This window comes from Acipenser ruthenus, chromosome 4, assembly GCF_902713425.1.
Source record: "Acipenser ruthenus chromosome 4, fAciRut3.2 maternal haplotype, whole genome shotgun sequence".
NCBI classification, from domain to species: domain Eukaryota; kingdom Metazoa; phylum Chordata; class Actinopteri; order Acipenseriformes; family Acipenseridae; genus Acipenser; species Acipenser ruthenus.
This window is the reverse complement of record NC_081192.1, coordinates 98,827,426-98,839,627: the sequence shown is the minus strand read 5'-3', so window position 1 is coordinate 98,839,627 and position 12,202 is coordinate 98,827,426. Positions and strand designations below refer to the sequence as shown.

Here is a 12,202-nt window from a genome sequence, read left to right as displayed (position 1 = left end):
CAACTCAGAGCAAAACAACAGTATATTAGAGTGTGTAAAAGGCAGTGATTCTGTGGGAAATGCATCCTGTTATCTTGAAAATAATATGTGGTCCTGACCATATATGGTCATTTCACATCAGATCACTCAAAATCAATTTTTTTTTTGACCACCTCAAAACTTGATTTGGCACAGTTGTAGGTACCATAAAGACATGATAACACTCCAAATTGGAGGTCAGTGGGTCAAATGGCTTCCAGGTTAGGGGTCATTGATGATTTGATCTTTTTCGGGTATTGACATTGCCGATCTTGCCTGAAAGAGAATTCCACAGTTCAGGTAATTTCTACACATATAGTTATTTATTAAACCATTTATTTTCTAAATAGTTTTTTTATAGTTATGTTTCCCTTTATTTAATTCCCCCCCCTTATAAAAGTTTACCATAGCAAAAGCATAACCAAGTGTAATAAAACTTAGTGAAAGCATTGTGAAGAATAATGAGGTATAGTAAAGCATATTAATAAACATGGCATACCAGGGTAAACTATGATGAATGCATAGAATAACCATGGAAAAAGCATGGGAAAACTGCAAAAAAACAATAGTAGACTTTACAGCGGCCATGCCTCCTGATGAAGTAATTCAAGGGAGCACTGACTTTCCAGATTTATGTGCAAATGCTCTGGTGTCCTTGGGTAAGCAAAGTGAATGGCAAGCAAGTGATTCAGTCATTTGTTTTACAATGCTAGACTGTACATACACAAGACAATGAATGTACTCTTTTAGAAGAGTTTTAAAAAATTACGATCAGAACGCTTCTATAATACAACCCAAAGAAACCTTTTCAGCACCATGAGCTGACAATCACTATATCTGAAATTTGACTGGATTTGGATCATATACTGCACAGTGGTTCTTATGAGATTGTACACTGATATTGATATGGCAATGTAATGGATTACCAGTGTTCATTGGTTGATACATGTGTGAAATTATAGAAATGCTACCACTCGGGTACCATTCTACCAATGGCTCATAACGCTATACTGTAGAAGACCCCTTTTTAGCATTGGCCTTTACAGTGGAATCACTGCAATGCAATTAAAGATCATCTAGCTGGAGCAAATACAAAATATTTTTATATGTTGGGATTTGTTACAGAAAGAGGGCATCTCTTATATCTTTAACCTTCGTTTATGTGCCTGCATACACATGAATGCTCAAAATCTGAGGACTCATATTGTTACGTTATTCACCTGTTTTACATCAGTAAACAATACCCAGCTAGGTGCCTTACTCCTTCTGATTACCTCCTATCCAGCCTTCCCTTTTCTAGTGCTGTATCACGGAGTCCTGAATCTGCATTCAGATGAACTGTGGTAACTCCAGCAAGCTCAGCTTTTTTTCCTGGAATTGATCTGACATTGATAGGCAGTGAGCAGTGCTAGTGCTGTTTACAAAACCTTAGGTTCGAAAGACCTTTCAGTAAACAAAAGTGCCTTGTTCAAATTAACATGAGGACATTTGTCACCTTGCAGTATTAGACAACTCATGCGTACAAACTTGTCTTTAATAAAGCATTATAAATATGTTTCGTTATTTTTGAAAAGTACTGTACAGTACCTTCATATAAATCTATTCATTTTTATAACATCAGTCCACCAGTGTGTTATTTGTGTGTGTTGACAGCCCCGCAGATTAACTTGTTTCTTTAAAATGAGTTGCCTACTTTTAGTTGGTAGTTTCAGTTAGTTTTTTTCCTACCTTTCTTTTTTAAAAGGGAAACACACTGTGCTTTCAGCATGAATGTGTTTAGGGAAATTATAAAGCCACCCACATTCCCTTAAAAAAGAAATAGTTATTTCATGTTTAGATCTGAATTATTAGATTCCAGTTTCACTGATGACTTCACAAGCTGTGCTGATTGGAAGATGCTTGAAACCGGTTATTGAAAAAAAGGGTATTGCATTTCACGTGGTCCTTAGTGAAGCACCAGTTATTTTTTAACAAGTGTTTTTCAGCTTTGGATAGTCATACCCACATGAGGATCGGTGTGGCATATTGACAGATGAAAGCCTGGAAGAGGAATACTATAGATTTTGTGTCCACAATGGTTTGACCTTAAGGCCTCGAAGGAGTGTAACTATATCATCTGGTTTAGTGCCATTTGGTAAAATAATTGTTCACATTCAGTCTCGTTAGGTATGATTTTGAGATCATGTAGCGAGTCAATTTTATTCTTAATTAATTACTTAAGATACAGTAGGTTTGTTTGACTCGTCTCTAACACTGACCCGTCCTCAGATGGCTTTTTGTTTCTCAAGGTCAAAATCTCTGAGTCTTTAATCCTCCCTACAGCACAGACCATTAAAAACCTATCTTGTATAAAACATTAGTAAGGGGGAAACTATGACATGATTGGGGCTCCCAAGTGGCACATCTGGCAAAGGCTCTGAGTGGAGTGCAGGATGCGCCCTATAGCCTGGAGGTCACCGGTTCGAGTCCAGGCTATTCCACTGCCGACCGTGGACGAGAGCTCCCAAGGGGCGGGGCACAATTGGCCGAGTGTCGCCCGGGTGGGGAGGGCTTAGGTTGGCCAGGGTGTCCTCAGTGTCCTCAAAAAAGAACGTTTTAAACAGATGACTGCATCATTTCCGTGTGAACACTCAAAGCCTCCTGCAATGGACATGCTGCAAGATTGAGCAGTTTATGAAGTAACATAGACATCTGCTACCGTGTCACTATGAACCCATGGTGTTAATCCTAGAATATTGTTGCCCATCATCTGGAGCCTCTGTGGTGAATATTTTTTTCAGCAGTGTCAAGTAGCCAAGTATCTTAATGGCCACTATTTATATTTTGTGTATATTTAAAGATGTGACTGTAACCCAAGGATCCATACCAAAGCGCCTTCATATTGTGCAAATCAATAGCATTATTATTTACAGGAAGAGTATTTGCAAACAAACTGGAACTCTGCATAAAATTAAATAAAGCACCAACTAAGACATAGCTTCTTTTACTGTAAACTAATGTGATCCATCTGCGTTTCCTTCCATCTGATAATGCAGATATCCTTCTGCCTGGTGTTGATGGCTGAAGTGTAATGCTGGCTCCAGGGATCAGCCTATTTTGCCTCCCTGGCACATCAGCACACACAACGGCTGCAGTGCTGCCTCAAACGATCAACCACAGTGCAGCCTCCCTAACGCATCAGCATGACAACCGTCTGGACTGAGCTGAGTAGGGTATTTCTCTGGGGTCTTCTAGTGGGCACCTTCCATCCTTGGTATTTCGTCGACTAGCCCACAACACCTTAAGTGGGCTTGACAGTGATTCTGGAGTCCCAGCATCACCCCACTCCCCCACTCAGCTAAGCCCAGTTTACTTACCTTCCTTTCCATCGACGTTGCTTTCTTTCTACTGTGCTGAGGTCCCCAACCAGAATCTTTTTGTCTCAACCACAGCCAGCTGAACGTGGACTTTCAATCCTCGCTGTTCCACTTCAGCAGCTAGTTGAGAGTACCAAAGTTTCTTCCTTTCATACTCCTCATCCACAGCATCCTCCCATGGCACTGTTAACTCTATCAGGTGAACAAGGTGTGCTGATGCAGACCACAAGAGAATATCAGGTCGAAGGTTAGTGGTGGCAATCTCAGGTGGGAAAATAAGCCATTGTCCAACATCTGCCAGTAGCTTCCAGTTGTCCTAGACAAGTTTTGGTTTTAATACCTTTTCTTGGTGGTTGCTCCCCTGGACGGAGGACTAGATGTTAATGGCAGGCCCTTTCTTTAATTGGTCAAGTGTATGAGTAATTCTTGCAATAATCATGGAGTAATTTCAGATTTTTCACCTACATGTTGAAATTAAATCCTCATTAATACTGACCTAATCCTAATTAACATTTAATACAACCCCGTCCAGTACTATAAAAAAAAAGAAAAAAAGAAACTGAACAAGAGAGTTCAACATGATAATTGGCCCACATCCCTTCAGATAAAGGAACGTCCTTGCATGGAAAATAAATAATAGATACAATGGTATAATTACTGCAGTATTCAAAAAAGTTTTTTCTACCATTAGCGATCTAACAATCCGAATATGCATTTTTAAACAAGGGCTTGGTTTTCAAAGCTTGGTAACTTATGTTGCTAATGAAGCTCTGGAACAAGGAAAAAAAAAACACATATTTCAGAATATAGAAAAAAAAATCTAATTAAAATTAGGTTGAAATACAAAAGCAATGCAGAATTATACTTCACAAATGGATAAAAATGATTAAGTAAATTGTACATAGGAAGGGTATTGTATTACATTGGAAAATGTAACTCCATAAAAGATCATGTATCTGTACACTTTGGCTGTAGATTGATTTTTCATGTTACTTTATAAAATTAAAATATGCAGTCATTTTAACTAGTCTTCTTTATTCGTTTGTGTAATGAAAGATCCTGAGACCTGCCTAGCCTATGATTTTATGTTTAACGTATTTAATCAGGCATACGAGACCGTTCTGAAACATTTAGCGTAATAGAAGTGAGCATGCCATCTTGTGGTGGATTTGTGTCATTGACTGTCAACCTCAATTCAATACTCTTTCGGTTTAATGTACTTTGGCAGCTTCTATTTTCGTTCTGCTCTATTGTATTAGTTACAAGCCTCTGTGTGGTTTCAATCATTTGAATGCATCACAAAGCTTTTTACTTACTAATAGCACAAACACATGCACCCACAAAAATAACCAATTCCATGAGATGAAGATCCAATATGAACCACATCGGGTTTTTTTTAATAAGGTAGCACAGAATAATAAAAACAAACAATATACAAAGTCACCAAACTTGTTGTTAACTGCATTACCACTGGCCAAGGACATCTGCTATCATTGGATGCAAGGGATTTTGTTTATTAAAATGTATGATACCTGAATATGACACATACAGTACAGACAGACATACACATACAGAGAGGGGATTCCATTCATTAAATTACAACCTTTTGTGGGGTTAGGTGGTGCAGCAGGCTTATTTTCACCAATGTAGCAAGTGGAAGAATTTGGCTCAGGTCACAAGTGAAATTAGTTTAAATTAGTGGTCTCAACCTGCCCCCATGGGCATACATTCACTTTACAGTACAAACACAATAGTTGTCTGCTTTAAAGAGACCAAGGGCATGAACAGCCGGAGCAATTCTTATTGCAATTACTTAAATGTTGTGTTTTTTCTTTATTTCATCATATTTGCAGTGTTATGGTTCTTTGACCTTGGGAAACGCTTTTTTGTTCTATTTGTCACATAAATCTGTTAATTATACCAATTTAAATTATGTAGGCTTTTTTGACAGCCCAATTTAATTAAGATGTAGTCCAGCTTAGCTGTAGTGACACCATGAGGCACATTTTCATTTAGATGCAATGTATTCCTAGAGGTATCATGAAGACTTAACTGATGCACAGCCCTAGTGAAGGAAGCTCTCGTATTAAAGATGCACAAGCCTATTGTTGTTTTGCATATTCAGCAAGTTAAATGTATTGTACTTTGTACATTGTAGTCTCGTCTGACTGTTCTTTGAATTCCCTAAAGCATCAATGTGAGCTTTGTTCATTTACTGCTTTACCATACTTTCATGAACTTATCCTGAATGAAAGTTTCTACTTGGTGGATGAGGGCATTGTGGTCGGCTTCACACACCTTGTGCTTCTGTTTGTCTTCTTCTTTCAGAGACTCTAGCAAAGTGTTATGAACAGAAGGCAGTGAACCCAATGAACGGAGCAGCTCAAGCTGATGTAGTGGATTCGCAGTTACTTCCTTAAACTTCAAAGCTTTTAGGACAGCAGGTGCAAACTTGGCGTAATGAGCTGTAGAGGCAATGACCACTGGACACGTCCCGTCCTGCAGACGGTCTGCTACAACTTTGGCAACAGCTGTGTGGGGGTCCAGAATGTATCCTGCCGCGGAGTGCACAGACTGGATAGTGGCTAAACACTCCTCCTCAGAGCACCAGCCTGCCAGGAAATCCTGCTGAATTCTCTCGAGTAAAGACCCTGGCACCCGAAAAAGATTCTGCCTTTCTAGCTGGGAGTATAAATCCCTCACTAGCTGCCAGTCACCGTTTGAGATGAGGTACAGATATCTTTCAAGGTTAGATGACTTCAGAATATCTATCGAAGGAGAAGCTGACATTAGAAGGCGTCTACCATTGAGATCATACTCCCCTGTCCTTAGGAAGTCAGTAAGAATGTGATTTTGATTTGAAGCACAGATTAACTTTCTGATAGGAATTCCCATTCGTTTTGCGTACACAGCTGCCAAAACATTTCCAAAGTTACCGGTAGGAATACAAACATCTATGGGATCTCCGAACGCAAGGACACCTTGGCTGACAAGATCAAAATATGCTGAAGAATGGTAAACCACCTGTGGGAGCAGACGTGCCCAATTTATGGAGTTTGCAGTAGTCAAGGCTGTACCGTATTCAACTGCAAGAAAACCTGTCAGCTCAGCATTAGTGAACATCTTTTTGATTGCTCTTTGACAAAAGTCAAAGTCAGAGTTGACGCTCACTGCTTTTACATTTTCTTCAACATATCTAGTCATCTGCATCTTCTGAATTGAACTGATACCTTTTTCAGGGAAGAATGCCAGCACACTGATCCTCTGCTTATCAATGTCACTAAGATTGTTGAAACCTTCAAGAACTGCACTACCTGTATCTCCAGAGGTTGCCACCAAGACTAAATAATTGCACGTTTGAGGTATGCAGTATGCAAAAAGCTGGGGCATCAGCTGCAGAGACAAATCTTTAAAAGAAGCAGTGGGCCCATGAAACAGCTCCAGAACATACTGGTTGTGCATCAGGTGTCGGACTGGAGCAATCCTTGAGCAAGCAAAGTTTTCCCCATATGCCCGTTCCACTATCTCAAGCAGATGTGCAGAGGGTACATCAGCAGGGTGTATGCATCTTTCCAGTAGCACTTGAGCTCTTTCAGGAAAAGACATATCCACCAGCCTCTGACACTCACTGGAAGTGAGCTTCGGAAGACCATTCAGGGGCACATACAGCCCTCCATCTGGGGCCAGACCCTCAACAATGACATCACTGAAGAACGTTTTGCCAGTATTTGATCCTCTGGTTGAAACAAAGGTCTCCGATTCTGAGTCTTGGTATCTCTTTACTGCTTCAAGTACTTTATCTGCTATTTCGTCGGGTGTGTCACCAGCGCCACACAGCACCCGTGTATCATACCACTTTTTGTAAAATTGCTGTCTGTATTGTAAAATGTCCCTCAATGAAACATCTGGACCTTGCCCAACAATTCTATCAACTTTCATTCTCTCAAGCCTCTCAATGATGTCCTCTGTACAGACATCAAGATATACCGCTATTCCATTCTGTTTCACATGTTCCATGCTCCTAGAGTGTATTGGATTGGACCCAGTCAATGAAATGACACTCCCAGAAATTGTAAAGTTTAAAAGGGCTCTGCCTTCTTCTTCTAAAAACTGTTCCCCACCAACCTTTGACAGTTTTTCTGCTACAGTCATGTCCCATGCTTTCTCTAGAATGTCATCATCTACATCTATGACAGGGAGTCCCAATTTGTGGCCAATAATTCTCCCTACAGTTGTTTTTCCAGCTCCAGGAGGGCCCATGATGAGGATATTTTTTTTTCCAATGCTTGACCCCAGAGTGGACAAACATGCTGTGCTGGGTCCTGCACACAGGAAGGTTGTTGTTAGGCACTTGAAAGTCTTTCTCTCTCTTAATAAGCAATGTGTCAGTCTTCCCTTTGTTAGCAGTAATTTCACAAGACAAAATGAAGAAACTGGAACCATCTTGAAAGGAGAACTTGAAAACACTGAGTCCAGTCTAAGGGCACAGAAAAAGGGAATTATTAATTTTGCTCAGATGAACTCCTATCAATGGCAGTTTTAAGAACTTTACCATTGAGCCTGATCACTAAACTAAAACTATGTGTGTCTGTTTTTTTAGTACTAAATTAAATGTAGATTTTAGAACTACAAATGTTGTGTCCTAAGCAGTGCTAACATTATAACATAGTCTCTTTACAATTTTGTCTCGTTGGTTTTGTGTTTCGTTTGTACTGTAGTATCAATTTTGTCATAACAATCATTTTGATGTGTAGTTCAGCCCCTAGTCTCTGCAAGTCACTTTAGATAAAAGCGTCTGCTAAATGCAATTATTAATACAGAGAGAGGGTCGGACAGATAGACAAACAGACTCTATATCCCTAGATTGCACTCCTAAATTGTTCTAAAGAATATCCTAAGCAAGTTTTAACAGAATTTGATACATAAAAATGTGTGACATACAGACAGATATACAGACAGCCTCCTTATACTCTGAGATCGTAATCTGCGCTAAAGAAGGTTAGCAAGTTTTATGTCATCTGGAAAACTGGTTCTATAGATATAAACTTATACAAAGTACAGAAAGACAAACAGCATCCACATTTCATAACATTGTGATACAGACCATTTGTTACAGAAGGGCCTTCGCAAGTGTTGCTACAATTGGTTAAGTGGTTCTGTGTAGAACTAACTGATGGATACCCACCTACATTACTGTGTCCCCGGACAGAGAAATTATAATGATGGGACAATTTAGAGCAATCCTGTTTGTAATAATGTGTGCTCTCTCCCTGTCTGCCTCTCCTGTGCACTTACATGAGCATAAGAATACCGATATTTTTCCGATATCAAAAGTCATGTAAACAGTTTTCGAAAAATGTATCGGAATATTCCGAAGGTCAGTTTTCGGAAAATAGCACTTAGAAATTTCCGATTCAATTCTGAACCAAATGTATATCATGTAAACGCACTTTCCGGAAAACTTATTCTGATAGCGTACTGCACATGTGCAAACTTTGACCTTCATTCCTGCACGTGGTTTTAGAAAACAGAGAAAATAATAATAATCTGTAGTTAGTCTGCATGCATCCATGTGTCTATTTAGGGATAAAGTAATACATTTGTTAAAGTCCGTATGTATTTTTTGAATAACCCATACTGAAGCAGCACATGTTTTCCAGCTTTAAAATTACATGATAATTTAAAATAATGTCTGCAAAAGAAACTGGTAATATAGAACAGGATGAGCTGTTGGAAAGGCTGATTGCACATTGTGGGGAATCTGAATAGAGGTATAGGATAGTAATCTTTGAATTTAAGACCTGACACTTCGATAAAGCACTTGATTTATTGGATTGCTCTCCGCTCTATCGCAGAAATGTCCGGTCTGTTCAAATCGTACTTAGTGTACTACAGTACTTTGCATGTGAAAATATCCTGCGTTTTCCGAAAACTTCAATCCATGTATACTGTTGAATTCTAATTAGACTTTCTATCATTAATCATGTAAACACAGAAAAGTGACGTTTTAAGAAAATCAGTTTTCTGATTCAGTATTCCGAAAACATTAGTTAGAACAGACTTTCTCAACCCTGTACACTTTGAGGCTTCCTGAAACTGACAAAACTATTTAAAAGCACCATTTTCAGATAATCGCTTGGGGTTTATACCAAGGCAAACATGTCAATCACCTCCTTTGAAGCATAAATTAAATGTAACCTTAAAGCTAAAAGTTACATTATGTAATGAATGGATGCTCACTTAAATTCTTCAGATTGTAATTCTAGTAAACTATTTAATTTGCATTTAAAAGTGATCAGATCTCTTTGTACTCAGTATGCATGCCGGGAATTCTCTACAACACTATGGGTGCGTTCACTATACGCAGACTTTGCTAAATCTGCTCAGACTCAGCGAAGATTCTGCGGATAACCTGTCCAAATTCATCGTCTGCGTGAACTCAGCCGGAAAAGACGTCACCAGGTCACGCATCCACGGGCTTAAAAGTCTGCACAGCCACGCAGCTTCTCAAATGGTTCTGAGCTAGAGCAGCTGCGGCTCTAAACAACAGACGAGCATTGGCTGCCAAAGAAGTGTGTAGGCAACCAGATACAATCCTCACTCCATGTGCTACTGCCACCAAGTCAGTTGATGTGAATCACCTTCGAGTCATGTCATTAATTATCTTATGAATGATTTGTAATACAAATTAAAATGATTTAACTCTTTTTCCACACAGTTATTATACTTTTCAAATATTCAGATATTTATTCTAATGGTTTAAACATGTAAAAAAATAAAATAATGAACCTAAACCTCTCTGTTATTTTCAGCAGGTGTAATTGGTTATTGATGAAAGGCTATCAGGGAAAGGGAATAACCTACTTTGAATTAAGGAGAATAAATCAGCTTTAATAACAGGTAGTTGAAGTGAGATAGGTGACCTTTTGTGCATAAGAACATAAGAAAGTTTACAAACGAGAGGAGGCCATTCAGCCCATCTTTCTCGTTTGGTTGTTAGTAGCTTATTGATCCCAGAATCTCATCAAGCAGCTTCTTGAAGGATCCCAGGGTGTCAGCTTCAATATCATTACTGGGGAGTTGGGTCCATACCCTCACAATTCTCTGTGTAAAAATGTTTCTCCTATTTTCTGTTCTGAATGCCCCTTTATCTAATCTCCATTTGTGACCCCTGGTCCTTGTTTTTTTTTTCAGGTCAAGTCCCCTGGGTCGACACTGTCTATACCTTTTAGGATTTTGAATGCTTGAATCAGATCACTGCGTAGTCTTCTTTGTTCAAGACTGAATAGATTCAATTCTTTTAGCATGTCTGCATACGACATGCCTTTTAAACCTGGGATAATTCTGGTTGCTCTTCTTTGCACTCTTTCTAGGTCTTACTAATGCATTGTAAAGTTTTAACATTACTTCCGTTGATATAAATTCAACACTTCTCACAATATATCCGAGCATCTTGTTGGCCTTTTTTATAGCTTCCCCACATTGTCTAGACGAAGACATTTCTGAGTCAACATAAACTCCTAGATCTTTTTCATAGATTCCTTCTTCAATTTCAGTATCTCCCATGTGATATTTATAATGCACATTTGTATTGCCTGCGTGCAGTACCTTACACTTTTCTCTATTAAATGTCATTTGCCATGTGTCTGCCCAGTTCTGAATGCTGTCTAGATCATTTTGAATTACCTTTGCTGCTGTAACAGTGTTTGCCACTCCTCCTATTTTTGTGTCGTCTGCAAATTTAACAAGTTTGCTTACTATACCAGAATCTAAAATTTAATTAATGTAGATTAGGAAAAGCAGAGGAACTAATACTGATCCCTGTGGTACACCACTGGTTACCTCGCTCCATTTTGAGGTTTCTCCTCTAATCAGTACTTTCTGTTTTCTACATGTTAACCACTCCCTAATCCAAGTCAAGTGCATGCATTTCCTTGAATCCCTACGGCGTTCAGTTTGAGAATTAATCTTTTATGCAGGACTTTGTCAAAAGCTTTCTGGAAATCTAAATAAACCATGTCGTATGCTTTGCAATTATCCATTGTCGATGTTGCATCCTCAAAAGAGCAGTACTGTCTAACAAACCACTTTGTGAGAGGGCGGGGGCGGGGGAATCCTTCCCGTTATAATACTCATTAATTTGTCTCACATCACAAAACATACGTTTATATTATCTCTTTATAGCAGGGACTGTTTCTACTATACGTTTTCTAATCATGCTGTAAATTATGAAGCTGGTGGAGCACAAAGGGAAGTTCAATTGCATCCACTTCTTCTGCGATTAGAATTTCTCTCAACACCACCTCCATTTTGGTTCTGCTCAGAACTGTTGTTCATCTACCAAAGCTGTCCACGCCCCGTCTGCACAGACCGTGACGTTACGCGCAGACTACCGTCTGCAATCTAGACGGCAAAAAAGTGTCCTGAACGCACCCTATATATACGATATACGATAATAAAAAGAAATACTGTATCATACAATTTTCGCCGCCAATAAGCTTTACTAAATACACCCCACCACCAAAAAAATCTTTGAAAGTTGATGCCTAAAATGATTTGTCCCAGTCAGCATATTCTTGATCCCAACCTGCATACTTTTTTTCTGTTTACTCACCAATTTGCGTTAACACAACAAGAAAGGGACCTCTTTCAACTTCAAAAGAGCGTTTTCAGTTCATTATCCGGGTGTTGGCATCAGCAGATTGTCCTTCAATATCACAACAGATGTCGCTCCAATCCCGTTGCTCCGTTTCGTTGCTTCCCAGTCACCAGAGCCTATTAAAATCCTGTCTCAAGTACTCGGAGAGATAGCATACCCATGTCAGTAC

The 12,202-nt window shown here is 39.2% G+C and overlaps 1 protein-coding gene across 1 annotated transcript; it reads right to left on the bottom strand.

Annotated features, from left to right (window-relative positions):
• Positions 1-4,737: 4,737 nt before the first annotated feature.
• On the bottom strand, positions 4,738-12,202 carry LOC117399669 (threonine synthase-like 1). Its single transcript, XM_033998985.3, has 2 exons — positions 11,989-12,202; positions 4,738-7,851 (listed from the first exon to the last, which is right to left on the bottom strand). The coding sequence occupies exon 2, from the start codon at positions 7,815-7,817 to the stop codon at positions 5,595-5,597; it is 2,223 nt and encodes a 740-aa protein (XP_033854876.3). The 5' UTR covers positions 7,818-7,851; positions 11,989-12,202; the 3' UTR covers positions 4,738-5,594.